General features: G+C 37.8%; 1 protein-coding gene and 1 long non-coding RNA gene across 6 annotated transcripts in view; one reads left to right on the top strand and one right to left on the bottom strand.

Moving 5' to 3' along the window:
- Positions 1–27,408, bottom strand: part of LOC123866368 (NADH-cytochrome b5 reductase 2) — a 28,992-nt gene that overhangs the window by 1,093 nt on the left and 491 nt on the right. Inside the window, exons 2-13 of one of the 5 annotated variants that reach the window (XM_045907896.1) lie at positions 22,761–22,892; positions 11,932–12,082; positions 11,594–11,715; positions 10,040–10,124; positions 9,129–9,373; positions 8,585–8,797; positions 7,234–7,403; positions 6,593–6,777; positions 3,750–3,972; positions 3,301–3,419; positions 2,506–2,710; positions 331–525 (exon numbers count right to left, since the gene is read on the bottom strand). In XM_045907896.1, the coding sequence (XP_045763852.1) occupies positions 331–525; positions 2,506–2,710; positions 3,301–3,419; positions 3,750–3,972; positions 6,593–6,777; positions 7,234–7,403; positions 8,585–8,797; positions 9,129–9,373; positions 10,040–10,124; positions 11,594–11,715; positions 11,932–12,082; positions 22,761–22,892 (2,045 nt within the window). Of the gene's footprint in view, positions 1–330; positions 526–2,505; positions 2,711–3,300; positions 3,420–3,749; positions 3,973–4,260; positions 4,502–4,556; positions 4,681–4,755; positions 5,183–6,592; positions 6,778–7,233; positions 7,404–8,584; positions 8,798–9,128; positions 9,374–10,039; positions 10,125–11,593; positions 11,716–11,931; positions 12,083–22,760; positions 22,893–27,408 lie in introns of those variants that run through there. The other 4 variants (XM_045907894.1, XM_045907895.1, XM_045907892.1 and 1 more) reach the window with 4 other exon arrangements.
- LOC123866374 lies at positions 14,300–26,302 on the top strand. Its single transcript, XR_006796171.1, has 3 exons — positions 14,300–15,011; positions 24,085–24,090; positions 26,290–26,302. It is a non-coding gene; the product is annotated as an uncharacterized LOC123866374 (long non-coding RNA).

Below are 27,408 nucleotides of genomic sequence, written 5' to 3'. Positions count from 1 at the left end.
TATATCTAGGCTTATATCTAGCATACATTAAATTTACGCTCGATAATTAAGGTTACACTTCACACGCGCTTCTCCATAATAATTTATAGTTCACTAGCTGATGCCCGCGACTTCGTTCTCGTGGATATAGGTTTTTAAAAATCCCGTGGAAACTCATTGATTTTCCGGGATAAAAAGTAGCCTATGTGTTAATTCACCGTATAATCTATCTCCATTCCAAATTTCAGCCAAATCCGTCCAGTATTTTTTGCATTTTGAAAGAGTAACAAATATCCATACATACATACATACATACAGGATGAGGTGGGCATAATGATTAAAACGGCCTACCTTCAGTTGCTCTATCAATCGTGTACCATAGTTTGAACTGTTCAGGGTGTTCCCTCTGATATTTCTCAAGCTCCGGCCTCACTAGGATATCTTCTTCAGATTGATTCGCGAACAACAAACTCAACTCGGTCTTGTCAGTTGGATCTGTACATATGTGCCTTACAAGTTGTAACATTGGTGTGATGCCAGTGCCACCTGAAACAGAGATATTAGCATTTTTAGCGATGGTTTACCTGTACCTTAAGCTCCAGGACATAGATATCTGCAGACTATGCCAAGAGTCTAACAATATCCTTGTCAACCAACATGTGGAAACACATCCTACACTCTGAGGAAGCTACTATTATGCCAATCAGGAAAGTATTGCTGTACCTGAAATTGGCGATCACAATTTGATCGGAGACTGTCGAAGTGATACAGGAGTTTACGTCGCAACGGAGCAACAGATCAACGTGATTTTTAGGGTTCCGTAGGTACCTTAAAAGGCAAAACGGAACCCTTATAAATAAATAAATAAATAAATATTCTTTTATTCGGGACCATGGTTATAGCGCAAACACAGTACACAGAGTGAATACAAATACTTATAGACCAGTGCCGAACGAAGCCTTCAAAAATAGTAAAAAAGGAAAGAAAAATAGGATCACTTTGTTGTCTGTCTGTCTGTCCGTCCGTCCGTCCGTCTGTCGTGTCTGTCAAGAAAAGCTATAGGGTACTTCCCGTTGACCTAGAATTATGAAATTTGGCAGGTAGGTAAGTCTTATAGCACAAGTAAAGAAATAAACCAAATCAAGAAGTGAATTTGTGGTTACATCACAGAAAAAAAATTTAAAATGTGTTTCAATTTTCAATGTAAGATAACTCTACCAAGTGAGGTATCATATGAAAGGGCTTTACTTGTACATTCTAAAACGGATTTTTATTTATTTTTAAGCTTAATAGTTTTTGATTTATTGTACAAAATGTAGGAAAAATATCCGAGTACGGAACCCTCGGTGCGCCAGTCTGACTCGCACTTGGCCGGTTTTTTTTTATACGGATATAGTTAGGAGTGACATAGCCTACTTTTTATCGTGGGAAAACCAACGGTTCCTGCGGATGTTATGCCATTTTTAACAGACTTCAAAAAGGAGATTATTTGTCTTTGTCCTTCAATCACGCAGCAAAAAATCAACGGATCCACGTTATTTCTCGCATACATGACATAAACTACATCTTATCTCGGAATTATCCCATAGGATTTTAAATAGGTACCTAAATCCACGCGGACGAAGTGCCGGGCGTCAGCTAGTTAGCTTCTTAATAAAATACTTAAGTGTTATCATTTAATGGGTTATTATTATTATGTAATAAATCAATGTTAACATCATAATATGAGACAGGTACTTCATAGTTTGTCCTACATGACTTGTAGAGGTCAGATGATGATTATTATATTCTCAAGTCATAATAGCTGTAACTGTAAGTATTATGAGGAAACTGATATTGAAATTAAAACTATAGACTGCACAATCAGAATATAATTTAATTTGTCTTACTTGATAATTTATACTATCAGTTCGGTATCACAATATAGGTAGGTACCTTACCTTTGGAGTTTGAGACAGTCATTATGACGAAGATAAAAACTAACATTGTTTTGATAATTAGATGGTTGCCTTGAGAATATTATCACTAATGGATAGGAACACAATCAAGGTTGGTGTCTTCAAATTCTGTATACACACCACTAAATAATTTTAATTAATAATTCGTCGCATAAGTTTAGTGTTTTTATCCCGTTTATTCATTAAAAAAAAAAAAAACTAACTTGTTAAAGATAAAAAACCGAGTGCACATTTAAAACAAGAATTTAACCGATTTTAATAATTCTTTCACAATAAGAAAACCACTTTCTCAGAAGTAACATAGGCTATAAATTACATATGTACCGCAGATGAAGTCGCGGGCCAAAGCTAGTGATCAGCACTGACTGACTGATATGTAATATCACACAACATACCAACATACTAAGAAAGGACATTCATAAATTCTACTCCAAAGATGAAACGGCTGGCATTCCATCCATTTATTGCATGATTGTAAGTAAGTATAAAAAAGAGGTTGCATACTAAATAGGTGCATGTCACAATCCAACAAACAACAAAAAGTCTTGTAAGTATATTTTATACCAACCTGCAATCATATTCAGCTTTTTGGCCATGATTTTTACTGGCGGATCCTTTCTCAGTTTCTTTATCAGGAATGTACCGTTGTTTGCATATTGAAGTCTACCAGACGGTCCTCGTACGTCAATTGTTTCGCCAATTTTCATGTTTTCCAAGTGTTGTGACATTTTACCACCATCAGGGAATTTCGGATGGACATTTTTGAAATAAACCTAAAATAAGAAATAGTCTCAGTTTAGGTAACAACAGGTATTTTCCAGTTTGCTTTTTTCATGTTAAAATGAGGAAAATCATTTGTTAATAGATATTCAAGGCATAACGCCGTAGGGTCTTGCAGTAGTGGAGCGGTGCGGTAGGGGTGTTATAACGTGACGCAAGTGCTCTGATTCGTCAACTTCTGACAACTTGAGGGAGCAGTGTGGGAGGCCACACTGCTCCGCTACAGTAGGAGCTTCCTCAGTTATGCTATATCATACTAGAGGATGGACATAGGTTTTTATAAATTCCATGGGAACTCTGATTTTCTGGGAGAAAAGTAGCCTATGTCCACCCCTGGTATGTAAACCTGTACGAAATTTCGTCAATCGCTTTTTTTATTTACCTATTCAAAATTACATAAAATAAAATTTACACCTACCTACATATTTGACTCCTCCAGCTTAAACTATATACCTAGGTTTATTTGCTGGAGTCCTATCCTACCATACATAATTCTACTTAAACTCATGGGTCAAAATAGTCAAAAATAGACACTTTTACATTCTAAATATTAGTGTGAAGCATGGGTAGTTATAATATTTACCTTAATGACTAAATCAACATAACCCTTCTCCTCATCACTGGACACTGGAGTGTAAGCTCTGATAATAAGGTCATCATCTATCTTGACTGATAAGTGGATGTGCTGGCCTATTGGCAATCCTGTAATAATTGATAAGTACTTACTGGTATCTTACTCAAGGGGATGATAAACATCATAGCAATCTAATGTATATGTACCTACTCAGAAAGCAAATATTGTTTAGAGATAAGCCTTTCCAATGGTAACTTTTCAAAAAAATTTAACTCTATCTATTACAGGTTATGAAATGCAGCCCGCTGACAGACAGATGGCCAGATCAAGGCAATCCCATTCGGTATGGAATCCTGAAAAGCAAGAATTGCTATCCTCGAGGGCAGCTTGTAAAGCTGATTATATCTGCCATCTTCATGTTTAATATGTGTTCATAGAACTTATACTTATAAACTTACCTAAAACATGTTCTGGGGTGGGCAGACCGAATCGGAATCTCCTTGTATCATGACTGATTTCTTCACGTTCAATCAGCGGTAATGCATATTTTGTATTTGGATCCACTAAAGTTACGAGAGGCTTACTTTTTCTGGGGCTTTTGGACTTCTTACCCCATACAAGGTGAGCCAAAACTGATGTTAAGATTACCACTGCCCCTACACCAAATACAATGGGTAAAACCTGAAAATGACAAGTAATAGGTACTAAGTAATTACTGCAACAAACATTTGTGATAAGTATTTTAACACAATATAGAAAGAATGAGCGATTGGGTGTTAACCAATTTAAACAAAAATCTCATTGAAAAACATTTCACAACAGTACAAAACTTTGTACTTAATTTACATTTTTTTAAATTGAAGGTTACACTGTTGAATTAGCAATTTCAACAAATTAATTTATTTATCACCCAGTTAAAAAAAGACTTTGGATGTCTAAATTATCAAAAAAAGCTATTATATTACATACTGGTATTGTCTCAAATAATCCTGATAAGGACATGATGCTCATGTTCTCACAAATATAAGTTTATCAACACTTCAATTTTAGGTAGGTACCTCCTTATGCAACTCACAAGTATATTATAATAAATCCACACTTTAAGGTCACGAACTTCTAATAACTTTACGAAAGAAATAACAAGCATGTGCTCTTTAACCCACGTCAGAGTTAAGTAGGTACCTACTACTGAATAGTTGATTGATAGCGTTAACCAAACAGGAGGCAGAGTAAATTACATAAAATATAAGTACAAAACTACTAACCAGACTCATATTTCTTGTTGAACTAGCTACGGATACGGATGGATTACTACTAGGTTATTGCAAAAAAGGTATCGGTTCATTTATCAGTAAAATGATAACAAAATACCAGTCACGAAACGTAGGAAGAACGGAATCTTATATTTTAGGCAGTCTTATCTACATTCTGTCTACAATTATAGATACTTAATAAAATACTCACATAGTTTGTTCCCACTTTTACGCTGGCATTCATTATAGGTACTTATTTTAATCTTGTTAAACACCTAAATATTATCATTTATCATCACTTAAATCACTTTTTTTGAAAAGAGGTAAGTACTTAGGTATTACACAAGAAGGGTTTTCTTAGCGTTGTATTCTTTTTATACTTGCTATCAAGGTTTTTACAATAAGTTTTCCTTAACCTCGAACTGGTCTGGTTCAGGTGATGCGGTGTCACGCAAACGCAATATGACTTGAGAGTTTTGGCTCGCGAATTGTGAAATACAATCATCTGGTACTGAAATAGTTGCCGCCGCCGCATCATTTCCTCACCGGTTTATTTACCTTTCAAATATAAAAACACAATCCAAGAATAGATCTACGGCAGAACAGCGCGGTAAAACTATTAGCTGCGGGTTGTCCTAGATTTTGGTCCTCGGAAGTCGGACGTCAGAACTCGTCACTCGAGTAGGTACAAAAAAGTAGGTAGGTAACTATTCGATATTTTAATTTTTAAATCATGGAAATAAATTGATAACTTTAATAATATAGATTTTCTGCCCGAATGTTAGGACCAAAACCAAAGATGTTTATATTTATGGAATTTAAAATTGGCGCCTTTAAACATCGTTTCGTTTGTAATAATTATTACTCTGTGGTTGACAGTTACCACAAACAAGTAAACAAATACAATAATTTGATTCTACACGAGGTAGGTAACTGTGCGAGGTAATAATATCTTGGAATCATCTAAGAGATGATATAAAAATCATTGGTCCATGCTCGGAACACTAAAATGGTCATGATGGTTCTACACAGCGCCGAGTTGCCTCCATTATGTGTAAATGCACCATAACGTTCAAAAAAGACATGAGACTTGACATGTCATATGAAAAAAATGCCTTACTTTTTATCTTGATTCCCCGATTTTAGCTCAGGATCTCTGGATTCACCGGATTCGCTTTAGGTTCTGGCCTTTCTACCTGAATTACTGATCAATGCTTTATACTATGTAGTATCTACACAGTCATGTAAGGCATGACAGTGCATACTCGTGTATAGAACCGATAGGTATTACATTGTTTGTCTGTGGTAAGGTAACTGTCAACCACAGAGCAATAATAAACAAAAGATGTGTGAGGGCGCCAATTTTAAATTTCATGAATTCATTAAAAAAAAATTCTTTTGTTATTGTTTTGGTCGCTTAATAATCGCATTAAAAATCTAAGTGGCGTTCTAGAGACTAAAAGCGTGGATCGATTTTGATGATTCTTATACCAATAGATTTGACTCAATCTTTCGAGTACTTACTGCTAAAGGAAATAAAATTATGAAAAACAATAGGTGCGCCGCGCCAACCCATACAGTTTTAAAGACTTGGAGAACGCATGAGCTATTTTTCATTCTGGAAAAATAAGGAGTTCCCAGAGATTTATTCCAACCTAAGTCCACGTGAAATCGCGGGGTTCAACTAGTACCTCTAACAATATTCAGTAAAAATAGGACAGGTAATATTTTACATAAATAAAATAATAGGCAAGTAATATAACCAATGTGAAATCATATTTTTTTTATTGTTATCAAATCATATTTATATAATTTCAATTTTAATAAAATTTCAAACTACCTAACTACAGTTTATCTGAATGAAACTTAACTAATTTTATGAAAAAATTAACTAAGTTTTACAAAGTCTTAGTTTTTAAATAATACTATTTAGTTATTTACAAGCGTAACAATACATTACTTTATCCTAAGTTATCACCTGAAATCACGCGCTATGTACTAGTCCTAATAATTTCTCTAACACTTTGCATGACTCCCGTTACTAGAACGAAGCAACCAAAGATGATCAGTAAAATATCCTTGATTAGGATGTAGTTATACTTTCCGAGGCCACGATCCCAGCAGAAGACAAGCTCCATTAGCGAAGGGGCTATGAGACCCAGGAATGAATAAAAGAAAGCACCTTCAAGTCCAATCACTTGTTCCAGTCGTGGCAACGAGGCAGCAGCGATCACTGTAAAAATGTAAAATTGAATAGAAATAGACAGATTTTCTCTTCAAATAAACTTTTACAAGTACTTTTGAATCGTCAAATCCATCTGAGTTCACTGGTTCGGAATACCATTCTAGTTTCTAGCAAGAAAAACCAGCAAGAATTGAATTAATTTTTCTAGCAAGGTACATTGTAAGTATCTAGTATCTACTAAGTATCTACCTACTTTGCAACGTTACTGTGTCATCGAGGGTGTGACGTTGGTGGTTTTAGCACGTTTTAGTCAGTGGGATGAAAATAAAAACCTTGTAGCATTCGATTGAGCGTAAAATTGTCCGTCAGTATTATGTCAGGCGTCGAATTATTTGTTTGAAAAAAATAAAATGTAACGCCTTCACAACGTTACATAGGGATTCCTATTTTGAATTTCATTTTTCTAGATTATAGAACACTAAAGCAAAATAGGCGGTATCTTACCCGTAAGAATTGCGAATAACGCTCTCATGACTCCCTGAGCAATATTATGGTATTTTTGGGCAACATGATGTTTTGTATTGCGCCATACGATTTCCATTGGCACGTAGAACTGTAGAATATAAGTGAAGAAGATCGCCAAGATGATGAACACTTTCGCCATTAATGCAGGTCTAAAAGCATTAATAAAATAAATAAATAAATGAATATTCTTTTATTTGGGATCATGCTGCAAACAGAGTACACGGAATAAAACACACAATCTATACCTACATATAATAAAATTGTAGAAAAGTGGTGTCTGTACAATGGAAATATATAAAAAAAAGTAGCAGGGGTTGTTATTATATCGATGCCGAACCCGAAATTGTAATTAATTTTTTTTGTCTGTTTGTCTGTTTGTCTGTGTGTTTGTGCACGCTAATATCAGAAACGGCTTATTCGATTTAGATACAGTTTTCACTAATATATTGTTATAAGCTTCACTTAACATTTAGTGTTTATTTCATGTCAATCGGTTCATAAATAAAAAAACTTTGTCAATTTAAAGAATCACGGCGAACATTTTTAACGTACAGAGTATATGCTGCCCGAAAAGTCACTATTCCACGCGAACGAAGTCGCGGGCACAGCTAGTATAATAATCACACTAATATTATAAAAGCGAAAGTTTGTATGTGTGTGTGTGTGTGTGTCTGTGTGTGTGTGTATGTTTGTTACTCCTTCACGCAAAAACCACTGGACGGATTTGGCTGAAATTCGGAATGGAGATAGATAGTATCCTGGATTAGCACATAGGCTACTTTTTATCCCGGAAAATCAAAAAGTTCCCACGGGATTTCGAAAACCTAAATCCACGCGGGCGAAGCCGCGGGCATCGGCTAGTATATTATAAAACTAAACTACATAGTTAGGAATATCAGTATATATGTAGGTATTAGGTATGTTCAGTGTTTTGTTATAATATACCTACTTACTGCATTTAAACAACAAATTATATTGAAAACAACGATTCATAAAATAGTTTGCAAGCTGTGACCAAAACAATTTATGATAGTGTTTTACCTACATTTTTAAGGAAATTTCTCAATAATTTTAAATACTTACATACCAAAAACCGGCAGGATTTGAAACTGCACCTTGCGGGTATCGCGCCCGTAGCCTTGACCAAGGCATCGGGTGCGATTCCCAGAAGATGTAGGTTCGAATCCTGCCAGTTCCGCAATTTTTCATATGTAATGAAACATTTTGAAACTATTTTTTTGGTGTTTCAATAGTTATCGCAATGTGAAAACCACAGCAGTTGTCGTGTAAGCCCTGAAGCTTACCTAATTATAATATTTAAAAGACTTACATTTCTTTGGTAGGCAGATTCAACGTAATGCTTCCTTCTGCAGCGTCTCCATACCGCAAATATCCCAAAATCCCCATGATCATGTAAAGAAGGACTACAATCGTCATCGTGATATTCAAAACTCCCGGACACCCGAGAAAATGTTGAGGCTTAGCCATTGTATTTTCCACGGGCAGCACCACTCCTATGCCTTCCATTGCAAATATAACTGTACTAAAACAAATTATATTTAGTGTTACTTTCGAATTTAAAATCTATCTATTTACTTCTACTGATTGACTGACTGATCTATCAAAGAATAAGCTAAACTGGTGGGGATAGAAATTTGAAGTTTTGTCAGTAGGTTCCCTATACAACGTACCAACTCGCTCACTAGATTTCGGAAAGGAAATGAAAAATCCACCCCTAAAGGGGTAAATAGGGGCGACTTGTAGGAGTACCTACTATGTTTACATGTGGTTCACATTAAACACAGTTTGCGATCACAATACAGTCTCATGTAGGTAGGTAAGTAACAATATAAAATTATAATAAATGAACTAACCCGATAAATAGTGGTAGCCGTCCAACGTGAACAGACATTGGTCGTGAGTCAAAACTAGGGAACTCAGCGCAAATGTAGTACAGGCAGATCAGGAAAGTCAGCACCAACAACACGTTGGCAAATCCAGAAAATGGGGCGATGTATTTCAGATTCTTGATTTGGGTAAATATCAATATTGGCACCAGGAACATTAGGCAGTATAATGTGATTGTCAGATTGTTCTTTTCATAAAAATGATCGACGATCTGAAAAATTGAAAAAGATTTTTTTATTCAAACAATCAAACTCAAACTCAAACATTAAAAAAAATAGGAACCATTACTCTTTTTGATTGTCAATTGTTGAATTTGTGAGGAAATTTTGTGATATTCAATTACTTTGGAAGATACCTACGTAAACTTAACACTAACGCTATAAGGGTTCCCAATGCGCTCTGATCTGAGAAGAACCCACAACAAACTAAGCCGGTAGCCGGGTATTCTTTTTATTATCACTATTGCACAAAATTGCTTTTAAATTTATTGGAATTACCAAAGCTGTTATGCAACCATTCCCAAGCTTTCTTATTATTTAAATAATCCTTTATTGTAATTTGACTTTTCATTAATCAAGGTCATGTTTTATGAAAATTTTTTTTAAAGAATATTTTATCATGATGTTTAATATTCTCCATTCCCCTCCAACTAAGCGTAAAGCTTGTGCTCGGAGTAGGTACGATAATAGTGCAACGGGCGAGATTTGAACCAGCGAGCATTCAGATTTCAGTCCGCTCCTTTAACCGTTGAGCTAATGAGGCTCTACTTGAACTTGTTGAGAGAAATCTCCAATTTTATGTCTTTTGGGAGCTTATAAAATTAATTAAGGGAAGATTTAGAGTGATGCAATTTGGAGTTGACATGTGTCCAAAATACCTGCTGAACGGATTCCACGAGCAGGATGACATAGACGGCACAGGCGCCAAGAATTGTGACGGCCATCGCCCAATCTATAAATATCCTGAAACGTGATTGAGTAGATACATTGATGTCTCATCATTTTGATTGCATTAATAAACAATAAATAATTTTCTTACGTATCAAAATTAGATGACGCTCGCGACTTCATCCGGGTTAGTTACGGTTTTTTTTAAATCCCGTGGGATTTCTTTGATTTTAAGTAAGGGTTAAGGATTAGCCATTTCCCTTTCCAGGATGCAAGCTATGTCTGTATCAAATGTTTAATCGATGGGCCGCGAAGCTAGCAGACAGACAGACAGACAAACACTTTCGCATTTATAATATTTGCTATAGAAGTTTGGTTGGATTAATGTTTACGTATCCGTGCTTACGTATACCTATAAGATCGTGATAGCCTAGTTAAGTGGTTATAAGACGTCAGCCTCCTATTCGGCAGGGATCAGGGATTCAGGGCACGCACCTCTAATTTTTCTGAGTTGTGCGACCAATTAAATATTACCTACTTCCATTAACGGTGAAGGATATGTCGTGAGAAAACCTGCACGCCTGAGAGTTCTCCATAATGTTAGTCAAGGCGTTTGAAGTCTAGCAATCTGCACTTGACCAATATAGTGGATTATGGCCTAAACGGCCTAAACCTTCTAAAGTCATTCTGAGAGGAGTCCTATACTCAGTCGTGGGTTAGCCATAGATTGATGATGATGACGATAGTTATTTGTAGCCAATCAGATACTAATCATAAATTATAGATATCTGAGAAGTGATAAGAATGTCTGATAATAAAAAAAAAATCTGCCTTTTTTGAGCAATAAAGATACAAATAGTCTGGCAGTCCTCTTCTGCAACACGTTCGTACGGACCTGGCTAAGGTATGTAGGTACACAAATAATTTTCTGTGCAAAATATAATAACCACCTATAAAGGATAAAAAAAACATAAGAGTTTTTTGTGCCGATAATTTCTTTACAACTTCGGCGACGACACAATCAATCTTTTAAATGAGTATGGCATTGACTCGTACATTGATTGCGTGCCTAAGTACTTAGTAAGTACTTACCTAACAAAAAATGTCTGTTTCATCAAAGCAGTAATGCTTAAATACCAATATCACATCTTAAGTTAAATCCATAGGTACAACTAATAATAAATAATTAGTATTAGGTACAAATACAATAGGTAAATGGGAGAGTGTGTCTTGCCTGGCTCTCCATTTCTCTGTCTGTTAGCTTTTCACTGTCCACCCATTTAACTGATTTTGATGAACTTGGTACAGAGTACAGAGATAGATGATAGGGGATGGACATGGATACTTTTTATCTCGGTAATCAAACAGTTCTCACGGGATTGTAAATAATATCTACTCGTAAATGGACGTAGACGAAGTCCCAGTCATCTATCTTGTAATGAAATACTTTGCATCTTGGAGACGAAGATAAACTATTTATCCCGTAAAACCTAATTCCACGTGAACGAACTCGCGCGCATTATCTAGTAAATAAATAATATTACCTCATAGCTTTTGACAATTTCCGTAGCGGTCGAGGACCGGTTGCAAAAACTGCTTCAACAGTTTCGGCATATCCCAAGGATGGCACTTTTGTCACTCTGCATACATCTTGCGAAGTTTTAACCTGAAAAGTACATGCATTTGAATTTTTTAAGCAGATAAGTAACACTATTCTTAAAAGAATTTTCAAAGTTTCTGATACGCGAGTGCGACTCACATTTTGTACCATCTTATCCTGCCTAATTTAGGGGAAGCCTTCGTTTTGACTATAAGGAGTATATTGGAGTCTACTATTGGGAATCATTGTTTTAGACCAGTGGAGAAAATATAAAAGAATTACCAATAAATAAACACAGTGCGTACATATATATCCCAGGATTATTGTGCCGAATATACCAACAATAGTACCAGCGTTTTTGAATGCAGCGGGCATTGCGAGTATTCCTGAGCCCAATGAAGATTTCAGAAGGTTTGCAAACGATCTGATGTCCCTGAAATGGCATAAGAATAAACAAATGGATTAACGTTTATTTTGAGTGACGTGACTCATAGGGAGCTCGGAATCCCCTTAGCTTATTATTTTTAACCCCCGACCCAAAAAGAGGGGTGTTATAAGTTTGACGTGTGTATCTGTGTATCTGTCTGTGGCATCGTAGCTCCCAAACTAATGAACCGATTTTAATTTAGTTTTTTTTTTTGTTTGAAAGGTGGCTTGATCGAGAGTGTTCTTAGCTATATAATCCAAGATAATCGGATCAGCTGTTTGAAAGTTATCAGCTCTTTTCTAGTTGCTGTAACCTTCACTTGTCGGGGGTGTTATAAATTTTTAATTTACATTTGTAACATTAAATAATTTATGTGAATAAAGCATTATTCACACTGATACTTCAACACCGCGAAATCTGCGGGATAATATTATGATTTCACACGCATCTGACGCAAAATTAAAAGATGCACATGACTGCGAAAAAGTAACATACTTAAGGACGTATTTGCACACTTGTATAGATTTTCGGTACGCTTTGTGGCTAAAATATACTAAGTAAATTGGAACTACAGATTGCTAAAAATAGATTGGTCCTTTATCTCCAGAGATCGAGTAATTTTTTGATAAAATCATTAATTTTGATACTATAAGAACGATTTTCCTTCACCTCTTCCACGCAGAATTAACGATTTAGGGTCAAGTTTAGGTACATTTTTCTCAGTTTACGTACGGATTTTATTCTTCTAATAAATATTTTCCGTTAGCACATAATGTGTACCTCAAAATGTGAGATTATTATATTAATAGTATTATAAAAATAAATAAAAACATCGTGTATAAATTTTTCACGTATTTTGCTTCAACCGCAAACCTTAATACAGTGCACTAAGGGTTATTTTGATATTGGGCAGGCAATGGTACGATTTCAAAATTATATCAGTCAGCGGCTAGCCGCCTTCGTGGGTGGTCTCTGCGTCGGTTGCTATAATTTTTTGATGTGGAAAAGATCGCTGTACGAACACAAAATAGTTCGACAAAACCCTAACTGATATTTATATCCCAAACAAAAACATTTCATGTGAAAAAAAGGAGTCAGTTCCTATCAAAAAGTTTCGGCCATTAAAAGTAGTGATATCAAAAATTATGGCCAGTTCTTTTCTAGGCTCGGTAAATGGAACCATACAGTTTTATATGGTGTATCTTCTTCGACCACCTTCAAGCTGTCATCGCATTCATAGGATCCTGTTAAAATGTGTTTAAATAATTTATGTCTTAATATTAACACCACAATTTGAAGCTCATTTGGATTGGCAATGGTTTTCTTGTTTTCAGCTTGACAACATTTTTGTACTCCTTTCAATTTTGCCAAGAAAACTATTGCCAGTTCCAAATGAGCTTCAAATTGTGGTGTTAATATTAAGACATAAATTATTTAAACACATTTTAACAGGATCCTATGAATGCGATGACAGCTTGAAGGTGGTCGAAGAAGATACACCATATAAAACTGTATGGTTCCATTTACCGAGCCTAGAAAAGAACTGGCCATAATTTTTGATATCACTACTTTTAATGGCCGAAACTTTTTGATAGGAACTGACTCCTTTTTTTCACATGAAATGTTTTTGTTTGGGATCTCACTTCTTTTTTCTAAGTATTTCAATTAATGCAAGAAGTATAATCCGCACTGGGCCAGCGTGGCAGACTACGGCCTAAATCCTTCTCATTCTGAGAGGAGACCTGTGCTCAGTAGTAGGCCGGCGATGGGTTGTGTTCAATGACGTCATAGGACCGTGTCATGGACATGAACGTATTATATGTAATACAAATTGCAACAAATTTTATCGCGTCCTCAATCGTTCTTAACGCCATCTAGTGACACATATATAGAACTAACTTTTGTAAATTTGTTAAAATTTTGAATAATCCAAACTATATTTGACCGAGATTAGCAAGGTTGATTGAAACCTCCAAACTCGGCCACCCATCCATTTTCTAAGTTGGGTCAAGGTTGCTTATCCACATATAATAAAAATAGCTACATCCACAGAGAAAGTTTTTGAAAATTGGATGAAGTCGCGGGATAAGCTAGTACTTAGTAGGTACCTACATAGTGTAACAAATTGATCTAAAACTTACAATTTAAACTGACTATTTTGGTCCATATCTCTTATACTACTGATCCGGTTTTGATGATACTTTCACAGTTCCATAAGTTGAAAGATACCTAATCCAATTATTATAAAAGAATTATTGCAATTCGATGCACAGTTTCGGAGAAATTCATAGACAAACATACAAACACACACACACACGCTTATGAAGTTTGGCACCTCTGCTTAGAAGCATAATATAGCGTCTACCTCTATCTAGGACCATTGGCGTATTATTACTTACCTACTTTAATTTTATTAGAACCAAAGACCAGTTAAGATTGACCCCTTACGAGAAATCTTAAAACGCCTATTTTCCTAAATAGTGCACCGATTTCGATGAAACAAAAACTTAATACAGTTCCAAATAAAGTGATATACGATTTTTAAGACAAAATTAGAATCTGTTACGTATAATTTGTGTTATGTAGGCACAGACAAATTTTCACATATCTTTGACTTGGTCGGTGTTTTATGCAACTTTTCGACATTTTTCGATTTTTTCCTTTGTTTACATACTAAGACTCATAATTGTACCAAATTTCAACTTTCCACGTACACGGGAAGTGCGTCATAATTTTGGTCAGTCAGTGAGTAGGTCTAGGTCTTAATTTTTGCAATTTTCAGACCTCTGTATCTAAGAAATGGTTAAACGTAAAAATTTGAAACTTACAATTTATCGTTAAATCCACGAGCTTAGCTAATATTTCAAATTTCGTAAGATTATCATCACGCGAACCAGAGTTATGAGGGGGGTCAGAACAGCGCGAAATGTTTCGTGTAAATATACTTACTGCGCGCTTAGGCCGGAACTGCCTGACGCACTCCGTGCGTCTCGATGTACTTATTCCGTGATTGTGCTGATATTTTGGCAAGGTAAGATAATAATGATAATATTATGTACCTATTATCACATTTTATCGTTAGCTGGATTTTTTTCTTGAGCATGATAGTGATCTGATAGTGAACTTCGAAGGCTGCGACAGGAACTTGAAGACTAGAAGAACTAGATGTGTCCAGTTTGGGCTCGTTTTCTTAGTCATGACGAGATCTTACCTCCGGATTTGTGGAGTGACCTGATGGTATACCTCGAAAGTCACTATTGGAACTCGGAGACGAATAGAGCTAGGTGTTTCGAGTTTGGGCTCATTTTCTTAGTCATGATGAGATCTTACCTCCGGATTTGTGGAGTGACCTGATGGTATACCTCGGAAGTCACTATTGGAACTCGGAGACGAATAGAGCTAGGTGTTTCGAGTTTGGGCTCATTTTCTTAGTCATGATGAGATCTTACCTCCGGATTTGTGGAGTGACCTGATGGTATACCTCGAAAGTCACTATTGGAACTCGGAGACGAATAGAGCTAGGTGTTTCGAGTTTGGGCTCATTTTCTTAGTCATGATGAGATCTTACCTCCGGATTTGTGGAGTGACCTGATGGTATACCTCGGAAGTCACTATTGGAACTCGGAGACGAATAGAGCTAGGTGTTTCGAGTTTGGGCTCATTTTCTTAGACATGATGAGATCTTACCTCCGGATTTGTGGAGTGACCTGATGGTATACCTCGGAAGTCACTATTGGAACTCGGAGACGAATAGAGCTAGGTGTTTCGAGTTTGGGCTCATTTTCTTAGACATGATGAGATCTTACCTCCGGATTTGTGGAGTGACCTGATGGTATACCTCGGAAGTCACTATTGGAACTCGGAGACGAATAGAGCTAGGTGTTTCGAGTTTGGGCTCATTTTCTTAGACATGATAAGATCTTACCTCCGGATTTGTGGAGTGACCTGATGGTATACCTCGGAAGTCACTATTGGAACTCGGAGACGAATAGAGCTAGGTGTTTCGAGTTTGGGCTCATTTTCTTAGTCATGATGAGATCTTTCCTCCGGATTTGTGGAGTGACCTGATGGTATACCTCGGAAGTCACTATTGGAACTCGGAGACGAATAGAGCTAGGTGTTTCGAGTTTGGGCTCATTTTCTTAGTAATGATGAGATCTTACCTCCGGATTTGTGGAGTGACCTGATGGTATACCTCGGAAGTCACTATTGGAACTCGGAGACGAATAGAGCTAGGTGTTTCGAGTTTGGGCTCATTTTCTTAGTCATGATGAGATCTTACCTCCGGATTTGTGGAGTGACCTGATGGTATACCTCGGAAGTCACTATTGGAACTCGGAGACGAATAGAGCTAGGTGTTTCGAGTTTGGGCTCATTTTCTTAGTAATGATGAGATCTTACCTCCGGATTTGTGGAGTGACCTGATGGTATACCTCGGAAGTCACTATTGGAACTCGGAGACGAATAGAGCTAGGTGTTTCGAGTTTGGGCTCATTTTCTTAGTAATGATGAGATCTTACCTCCGGATTTGTGGAGTGACCTGATGGTATACCTCGAAAGTCACTATTGGAACTCGGAGACGAATAGAGCTAGGTGTTTCGAGTTTGGGCTCATTTTCTTAGTCATGATGAGATCTTACCTCCGGATTTGTGGAGTGACCTGATGGTATACCTCGGAAGTCACTATTGGAACTCAGAGACGAATAGAGCTAGGTGTTTCGAGTTTGGGCTCATTTTCTTAGTAATGATGAGATCTTACCTCCGGATTTGTGGAGTGACCTGATGGTATACCTCGGAAGTCACTATTGGAACTCGGAGACGAATAGAGCTAGATGTTTCGAGTTTGGGCTCATTTTCTTAGTCATGATGAGATCTTACCTCCGGATTTGTGGAGTGACCTGATGGTATACCTCGGAAGTCACTATTGGAACTCGGAGACGAATAGAGCTAGGTGTTTCGAGTTTGGGCTCATTTTCTTAGACATGATGAGATCTTACCTCCGGATTTGTGGAGTGACCTGATGGTATACCTTGGAAGTCACTATTGGAACTCGGAGACGAATAGAGCTAGGTGTTTCGAGTTTGGGCTAATTTTCTTAGTCATGATGAGATCTTACCTCCGGATTTGTGGAGTGACCTGATGGTATACCTCGGAAGTCACTATTGGAACTCGGAGACGAATAGAGCTAGGTGTTTCGAGTTTGGGCTCATTTTCTTAGTAATGATGAGATCTTACCTCCGGATTTGTGGAGTGACCTGATGGTATACCTCGGAAGTCACTATTGGAACTCGGAGACGAATAGAGCTAGATGTTTCGAGTTTGGGCTCATTTTCTTAGTCATGATGAGATCTTACCTCCGGATTTGTGGAGTGACCTGATGGTATACCTCGGAAGTCACTATTGGAACTCGGAGACGAATAGAGCTAGGTGTTTCGAGTTTGGGCTCATTTTCTTAGACATGATGAGATCTTACCTCCGGATTTGTGGAGTGACCTGATGGTATACCTTGGAAGTCACTATTGGAACTCGGAGACGAATAGAGCTAGGTGTTTCGAGTTTGGGCTAATTTTCTTAGTCATGATGAGATCTTACCTCCGGATTTGTGGAGTGACCTGATGGTATACCTCGGAAGTCACTATTGGAACTCGGAGACGAATAGAGCTAGGTGTTTCGAGTTTGGGCTCATTTTCTTAGTAATGATGAGATCTTACCTCCGGATTTGTGGAGTGACCTGATGGTATACCTCGGAAGTCACTATTGGAACTCGGAGACGAATAGAGCCAGGTGTTTCGAGTTTGGGCTCATTTTCTTAGTCATGATGAGATCTTACCTCCGGATTTGTGGAGTGACCTGATGGTATACCTCGGAAGTCACTATTGGAACTCGGAGACGAATAGAGCTAGGTGTTTCGAGTTTGGGCTCATTTTCTTAGTAATGATGAGATCTTACCTCCGGATTTGTGGAGTGACCTGATGGTATACCTCGGAAGTCACTATTGGAACTCGGAGACGAATAGAGCTAGGTGTTTCGAGTTTGGGCTCATTTTCTTAGTCATGATGAGATCTTACCTCCGGATTTGTGGAGTGACCTGATGGTATACCTCGGAAGTCACTATTGGAACTCGGAGACGAATAGAGCTAGGTGTTTCGAGTTTGGGCTCATTTTCTTAGTAATGATGAGATCTTACCTCCGGATTTGTGGAGTGACCTGATGGTATACCTCGGAAGTCACTATTGGAACTCGGAGACGAATAGAGCTAGATGTTTCGAGTTTGGGCTCATTTTCTTAGTCATGATGAGATCTTACCTCCGGATTTGTGGAGTGACCTGATGGTATACCTCGGAAGTCACTATTGGAACTCGGAGACGAATAGAGCTAGGTGTTTCGAGTTTGGGCTCATTTTCTTAGTAATGATGAGATCTTACCTCCGGATTTGTGGAGTGACCTGATGGTATACCTCGGAAGTCACTATTGGAACTCGGAGACGAATAGAGCTAGATGTTTCGAGTTTGGGCTCATTTTCTTAGTCATGATGAGATCTTACCTCCGGATTTGTGGAGTGACCTGATAGTATACCTCTGAAGCCACTATTGGAACTCGGAGACGAATAGAGCTAGGTTTTTCGAGTTTGAGCTCATTTTCTTAGTCATGATGAGATCTTACCTCCGGATTTGTGGAGTGACCTGATGGTGTACCTCGGAAGCCACTATTGGAACTCGGAGACGAATAGAGCTAGGTGTTTCGAGTTTGGGCTCAATTTCTTAGTCATGATGAGATCTTACCTCCGGATTTGTGGAGTGACCTGATGGTATACCTCGGAAGTCACTATTGGAACTCGGAGACGAATAGAGCTAGGTGTTTCAAGTTTGGGCTCATTTTCTTAGTCATGATGAGATCTTACCTCCGGATTTGTGGAGTGACCTGATGGTATACTTTGGAAGTCACTATTGGAACTCGGAGACGAATAGAGCTAAGTGTTTCGAGTTTGGGCTCATTTTCTTAGTCATGATGAGATCTTACCTCCGGATTTGTGAAGTGACCTGATGGTATACCTCGGAAGTCACTATTGGAACTCGGAGACGAATAGAGCTAGCTGTTTCGAGTTCGGGCTTATTTTCTTAGTCATGATGAGATCTTACCTCCAGATTTGTGGTGTGACCTGATGGTATACCTCGGAAGTCACTATTGGAACTCGGAGACGAATAGAGCTAGGTGTTTCGAGTTTGGGCTCATTTTCTTAGTCATGATGAGATCTTACCTCCGGATTTGTGGAGTGACCTGATAGTATACCTCGGAAGCCACTATTGGAACTCGGAGACGAATAGAGCTAGGTTTTTCGAGTTTGAGCTCATTTTCTTAGTCATGATGAGATCTTACCTCCGGATTTGTGGAGTGACCTGATGGTATACCTCGGAAGTCACTATTGGAACTCGGAGACGAATAGAGCTAGGTGTTTCGAGTTTGGGCTCATTTTCTTAGTCATGATGAGATGTTACCTCCAGATTCGTGAAGTGACCTGATGGTATACCTCGGATGTCACTATTGGAACTCGGAGACGAATAAAGCTAGCTGTTTCGAGTTCGGGCTCATTTTCTTAGTCATGATGAGATCTTACCTCCGGATTTGTGGAGTGACCTGATGGTATACCTCGGAAGTCACTATTGGAACTTACAAAACGAGCTCAAACTCATAACATCTAACTCTACTCGACTCGAAAGTCCAATAGTGGCTTTTGAAGTATACCTTCAGAGCACTCCAACAAGTTTCAAGGTATAATCTCGTCATAACTAACAAAACGAGCCCAAACTCGAAACACCTAGCTCTATTCGTCTCCGAGTTCCAATAGTGACTTTCGAGGTATACCATCAGGTCACTCCACAAATCCGGAGGTAAGATCTCATCATGACTAAGAAAATGAGCCCAAACTCGAAACACCTAGCTCTATTCGTCTCCGAGTTCCAATAGTGACTTCCGAGGTATACCATCAGGTCACTCCACAAATCCGGAGGTAAGATCTCATCATGACTAAGAAAATGAGCCCAAACTCGAAACACCTAGCTCTATTCGTCTCCGAGTTCCAATAGTGACTTCCGAGGTATACCATCAGGTCACTCCACAAATCCGGAGGTAAGATCTCTTCATGACTAAGAAAATGAGCCCAAACTCGAAACACCTAGCTCTATTCGTCTCCGAGTTCCAATAGTGACTTCCGATGATACCATCAGGTCACTCCACAAATCCGGAGGTAAGATCTCATCATGACTAAGAAAATGAGTCCAAACTCGAAACACCTAGCTCTATTCGTCTTCGAGTTCCAATAGTGACTTCCAAAGTATACCATCAGGTCACTCCACAAATCCGGAGGTAAGATCTCATCATGACTAAGAAAATGAGCCCAAACTCGAAACACCTAGCTCTATTCGTCTCCGAGTTCCAATAGTGACTTCCGAGGTATACCATCAGGTCACTCCACAAATCCGGAGGTAAGATCTCATCATGACTAAGAAAATGAGCCCAAACTCGAAACACCTAGCTCTATTCGTCTCCGAGTTCCAATAGTGACTTCCGAGGTATACCATCAGGTCACTCCACAAATCCGGAGGTAAGATCTCTTCATGACTAAGAAAATGAGCCCAAACTCGAAACACCTAGCTCTATTCGTCTCCGAGTTCCAATAGTGACTTCCGAGGTATACCATCAGGTCACTCCACAAATCCGGAGGTAAGATCTCATCATGACTAAGAAAATGAGCCCAAACTCGAAACACCTAGCTCTATTCGTCTCCGAGTTCCAATAGTGACTTCCGAGGTATACCATCAGGTCACTCCACAAATCCGGAGGTAAGATCTCATCATGACTAAGAAAATGAGCCCAAACTCGAAACACCTAGCTCTATTCGTCTCCGAGTTCCAATAGTGACTTCCGAGGTATACCATCAGGTCACTCCACAAATCCGGAGGTAAGATCTCATCATGACTAAGAAAATGAGCCCAAACTCGAAACACCTAGCTCTATTCGTCTCCGAGTTCCAATAGTGACTTTCGAGGTATACCATCAGGTCACTCCACAAATCCGGAGGTAAGATCTCATCATTACTAAGAAAATGAGCCCAAACTCGAAACACCTAGCTCTATTCGTCTCCGAGTTCCAATAGTGACTTCCGAGGTATACCATCAGGTCACTCCACAAATCCGGAGGTAAGATCTCATCATGACTAAGAAAATGAGCCCAAACTCGAAACACCTAGCTCTATTCGTCTCCGAGTTCCAATAGTGACTTCCGAGGTGTACCATCAGGTCACTCCACAAATCCGGAGGTAAGATCTCTTCATGACTAAGAAAATGAGCCCAAACTCGAAACACCTAGCTCTATTCGTCTCCGAGTTCCAATAGTGACTTCCGAGGATACCATCAGGTCACTCCACAAATCCGGAGGTAAGATCTCATCATGACTAAGAAAATGAGTCCAAACTTGAAACACCTAGCTCTATTCGTCTCCGAGTTCCAATAGTGACTTCCAAAGTATACCATCAGGTCACTCCACAAATCCGGAGGTAAGATCTCATCATGACTAAGAAAATGAGCCCAAACTCGAAACACCTAGCTCTATTCGTCTCCGAGTTCCAATAGTGACTTCCAAGGTATACCATCAGGTCACTCCACAAATCCGGAGGTAAGATCTCATCATTACTAAGAAAATGAGCCCAAACTCGAAACACCTAGCTCTATTCGTCTCCGAGTTCCAATAGTGACTTTCGAGGTATACCATCAGGTCACTCCACAAATCCGGAGGTAAGATCTCATCATGACTAAGAAAATGAGCCCAAACTCGAAACACCTAGCTCTATTCGTCTCCGAGTTCCAATAGTGACTTCCGAGGTATACCATCAGGTCACTCCACAAATCCGGAGGTAAGATCTCATCATGACTAAGAAAATGAGCCCAAACTCGAAACACCTAGCTCTATTCGTCTCTGAGTTCCAGTAGTAGGTTCCAAAGTATGCAATTTCATCAAGTCGGGAGGTAATGTAATGCTATCCTTCTCAGATTATTTTAGTCATAGTAGGAGCTCATAATTTCATAAGCATGGAAATGTTGTTCATTGCCAAGAAGTCATGGTGAAATATTTCATCATCAGACCCTTAGTCTGTAGGCACTGTTCTACTTACTGTATTATTGTCAAGATACATATTTAAAAAAAAAAACTGTTAAAAAAAAATAGATGACCAAATATAAAATAAAATAAAAATATCAAAGTATCAAAATCAAGTCGATTCACTCATTTTGACGCAGCTGTGTGCGTGTGGGCAGTGTACTTATGTAGTAGTGCAATTTTGATACCTATTCATTTTGCAAAGACGTCCTTAACTTGGCATACTTAATTAATAATTTCTGACGCGCTACAGAAATGGGATAGTCTCCATTAGAACTTTCAGAGCAATAGTACCTATTATTTTGGATCTGGAGAACGTTGTCGGACTTTTACTCAGGTATTATGGGTAACAAATTTAAAGACTGGATAATATGCTTGTAACAAGGCCTCATGAATGTCTTATCATTTAAGTTTCGTCATACTTACTTGCGATTATTGACTTGATGGTTTATGGCAGTTTTATCTGTATTCCATTTTGTTCCTCCATCAGTTAATTCAAGCGTCAGTAATTGTAAAATATTTTTAATACTTACGAATTAGGATGTTCCAGTTCTCTATTCTGAAAAGGGTCATAGATATTTTCAACTTCATTTTCTTTACATTTTGTATTGATTGTGTTGATTGATATTGTTGAGGGGAAAACTCCATGTTCTGCGATGACTGCTCTGTAATTAAGTATAATATTTTTTTATTAAGTATATTTTAATTAAATAATTAGGATGATGGATGATGTCTGATGATACTAGAACATGGGTGCCAGCTCCTAAAGAGAAGCTTTTACGAAATATGTTTTTTCATTTTTCAATTTGCTAGTCATCGGAATGATTGCAAATTACAAAGAAAAAAAATTGGTTGTCTGTAAAGTCGGTTTACTGACGATAGTTGAACGTGACAACAAAGGCCGATTGTGCTTCTTTGTCGCTCGTTCCGCGCTCTCGCTTGCACTTCAAGCCTTACATGGAACGCCTCAGAGCGAGGTAACGCCGCATGAGTCATGTTTTTTCGTGCGTGCAGCCGGCTCTATCGAATTATAAGACGTTGTCACGTCAAAAAATATTGTAAGCTGACGTTAACTTTGTAGTCTCCCTTTCACAATATGTACTTGCGGTGCGACGTCGTATTTTTAATCGACTTCCAAATCGGAAGTCGCATTATTGGAAATCACATTGAGGTGCACGTAAATAATTGTGGAAGGGCCCAATGGCAGCGGCTGTATCTTTGATGAGGAGTGCTGTTTTGCTGTGTTAGTTCCCCACCCTTCAGTAATCTTATTGCAATTTCTAAATCTTAAATGTCTTTTTCATAACATTCCTCTAGTTCAGAAGAATAGAAAGTGATCCAAAGAATTTGTTTATTTTATAGTTATCATTCAATAGTTGGTTTATCAGACAATTTTATTATGATAACAAAATAAATCATTGTCATCATTCCGTGCATTTATTGTCTTTACATTGTGTAGTAGTGATGAATAATTGAATTCGTAGTTATGATAAACTATGATGTCACTGTATTTGTTAGAGGTATCGCAGACAAACGATAGGTAATAGTCTAAAAGGTTGACAATTTAATTTTATGATTAACTAGGTACATAACAACGCAGAGACGGATCAGGAAAACCCGTTCTACAAAAATCGGAGCAGATATTAGTTTAATCCACTCTTGGCAATCGAAGAATTTTAGAATTTCAGTGGAAATAGGAGCTATCTAAGCAATACCTACTATACGTAGTAGAGTTCGCATAAAATTGGACACCGTTTGTCAGAGACTAGTCTAGAGTCTAGACGTGTAAAAATGTTAACGTTAACTGTGAGTAAAACAAGAAAATAAGTGATTGACTTCACGGCTCATCGTCTAAAGGTGGACGTGGCTGAGCAGAAGGCGTTCTAAAACGAGGTCATTTATGTTAGGCCCAAGTTAACCCTTAAATAAGAGTTTCTGCTTTTGTCACGACATGTGTAACCAGAATCCAATGTAAAAGTCATTAGGTTTTTTTAAATACCGTTTTCCTCAGGAATGTTTCCTTAACTCTCTAGGTACTTATGTTTTCTAAGGAAATTCCTTCTACCTTAATTAGCACAGATGTTTGATTAAGAGCACTAATAGCTATGCGCGCATACAAGTAAAAATAAACTCCATAGATAGTTACTTTAACTTTAAGAGGGCTCTCTCCGTCACTCGTTACATACAATCGTAGTTCCAATTTCATTTGAATATTAAGCAACCAAAGTCCATGAAATTTTGCAGACATATTCTTAAAACTAATATCTATGTCTGTGGTTTTCCAGATTTCTGTTAAAATATTCGGTTTCAAAGTTACGCGGTCTTAAAAAATTTCATACAAATCTTTGAGCCCCTGTAATTTTAAAACTACATATTTTTAGAAAAATCTAAAACACCACAGACACAGATATTAGTTTCTAGAATATGTCTGCAAAATTTCATGAACTTTGGTTGCTTAATATTCAAATGAAATTGGAACTACGATTGTATGAAACGAGTGACGGAAGAGCCCTGTTAATTGAAATGTCAGAAATTTTATGTTAATCGAACACGAAGATTTTCTTACGAATAAGTAGTTGTTGGTGCCCTTGACATACTTAGTAGGTACTTCTGTAAAATAACACTTGAGCTCACAATTATGCCAGACTGCGCACTGCATTTCTAAGGATACATATATTTTTTATGAGAAAACGAGAACCTAGATTTACCTACTTAGATACATTTAGAGGTATAGGTATTTCGAAAACGAAAAAGGGGTGCAACAGGTATGTTGAGAACTACACTAGCAAAGTCGTGTCTGAAATCGGTAGATTCTAGTATCGGAACTAACTAGTAAGCCATCTTTCGTTAGATAGGTGCTTAAGTACTTATATGGGAAGACTAGCTGATGCTCGCAGCTTCGCCCGCGTGGATTGGTCAGATCCCCTGCAGCATCAGGATTGAGGAGTTGGACTCCAAATTTTTTAGGAAACAATGTCGCAAAGTTCCTCTATCGATTAAAAAAGAAATGACGCAAATCGGTTCAGAAATCTCGGAGATTTCGGTGTACATAGGTAGAAAAACACAACTCCCTTTTTGAAAGTCGGTTAAAAAAAAGTAGCCTATGTTACTCCCTGGTCAATTCTCTACTTGTCTCTGAAAATCCCGTCAAAATCGGTTCAGCCGTTCCCAAGATTAGCCTTTTCAAACAGACAGACAGACAAAAATTTTAAAAACGTGTGATTCAGTTATAGTATCGTTCAAATAACCATATGACCTTAATATGCGGTAGTTATTTCGAAATTACGGACAGACACTCCAATTTTATTTATTAGTATAGAGTATAGATAATAGTATAATACGAGATAATATTTGTATTATAACACTTAATATTATAAAGGCGAAAGTTTGTGTATGTTACTTACTCTTTCTTTAACATTGCTGGATTCATTTGGCTGGGAATGGAGATAAATTGTACCATGGATTAATATAATACATAGGCTACTTTATATCCCCTAAGAATCCGTGGTTTCCGCGGGATTTCTTAAGAATATAACCACGCGGACGATGTCGCGGGCATTATCTAGTCTTAAATAATATGTTGGTATGTCACATCATGGAGCTATTAAAGAGAGCTTATATAGTAATAAAATGATACGAGTGCTCCGTCATATTCGTACGCGATAGAAATGACGAAGTGATTTTGTTGTGTTACTATTATTAACTTTATTGGGGTTATTGTTGTAATTAGATTTATGTTTTTTTTGTAGTAGAAGACTGCTTGACGACCTCCCTGGCACAGTGTTAAGCTCTGTGTTCTTATTAGTGGGAGGTCCCCGGGTTCGATTCCCGGCAGGGTTTGGAATTTCATTATTTCTGAATTACTAGTCCGGTCTGGTGGGAGGCTTGGACCGTGGCTAGTTACCACCCTACCGGCAAAACTGTGCCGCCAAGCGATTTAGCGTTCCGGTACGATGCCGTGTAGACACCAAAGGGGTATGACAAAAACTGCGATACCCTTCAGGTTAGCCCGCTCTCACATTAGACTGCATCATCACTTACCACCAGGTGAGACTGAGACAGGAGGGCTAACTTGTATCTGAATTAAAAAAAAAAGTACCTAGATCAGAGTAGAGTTTTTTAGACACGTTTTGCACGAGTATTAATTGTGCTTTGCACGAGTTGAGTGCGCCTTATCAATACGCTAGGAATTTGGCACTAAACTCTGCACATTTCGTTGCTAGTTTATTTATAAAAATGCAAATGCAACGTACCTAGGTAGCAAACCATTGATGCACTCCGACGTGATATGAAACTTTAGGTACCTACCAAGCTTTTTTTAAAATTTATAGACTAGCACTTGGCTGCAATCAGATCTGCTGGGATGTGACCTAAGACGGAGCCTAAGATAAGAATAGTGTGAGATGTCTACTCACTTTGTCCTAAACTTACTTTTTGGTAAAGGAGCTTTAGATTTAGTTCGATAAGAAGTCGCTGATTTGACTAGTAGTCATCATCCCTATTATTTGCCTACATTGTAAAAAACTTGATCTTTTGACAGGTGCCACAAGTTTATTTTTTAACTAAGTATAACAAACTAAAACCGGCAAATACTGATGTTCATTTTATGCCAATCGTTGTGCAGCAGCAAGCAGATCGTAATGTACCACGTACAAAAATATACGTGTCTGAATGTTAATTTTATTAAAACACGTAAGTATAGGTATTATCAATTTTAATGATAAGTACTAAACATAATTTTACTTAAAGATATAATATTATTTTAATTGATACAATTGTTACAACCACAGAGTCTTTTTCCTAGTTCTGTGGTTACAGCTATATTCAAAGAAACTTATAGTTCTACCTATAGATACGTCCGAAAATCTTATTTTTTGACGTCGCTAAAAGTCGCAACAGCAAACCAGTTGCTTAAACTGCTCTCAAGAACGGGTTCTGATGTAGATCGCCATTATTGGCAAATTTTTGGTTTAGCGAAGATAAATTCCACTTATTTATTTCTAAGTAGCCAAAGGCAGTTTTTCCTAAGGGCTAATTTCAACGAAATTAATTAAAATTAAAACAATTTTTTGAGACGGTTATAAAACCTATCAATAGCAAAAAATGAATGAATGATTACAGCTTCGGAAAATAGAAATCATGATGCAAACTCCTCCTTGTTCAGGTATCTATTGCTTTTAT

The sequence above is a fragment of the Maniola jurtina genome, chromosome 6 (genome assembly GCF_905333055.1).
Source record: "Maniola jurtina chromosome 6, ilManJurt1.1, whole genome shotgun sequence".
Classification (NCBI taxonomy): Eukaryota; Metazoa; Arthropoda; class Insecta; order Lepidoptera; family Nymphalidae; genus Maniola; species Maniola jurtina.
The sequence above is the reverse complement of the archived record's forward strand: the minus strand, read 5'-3'. Positions and strand labels throughout refer to the sequence as shown.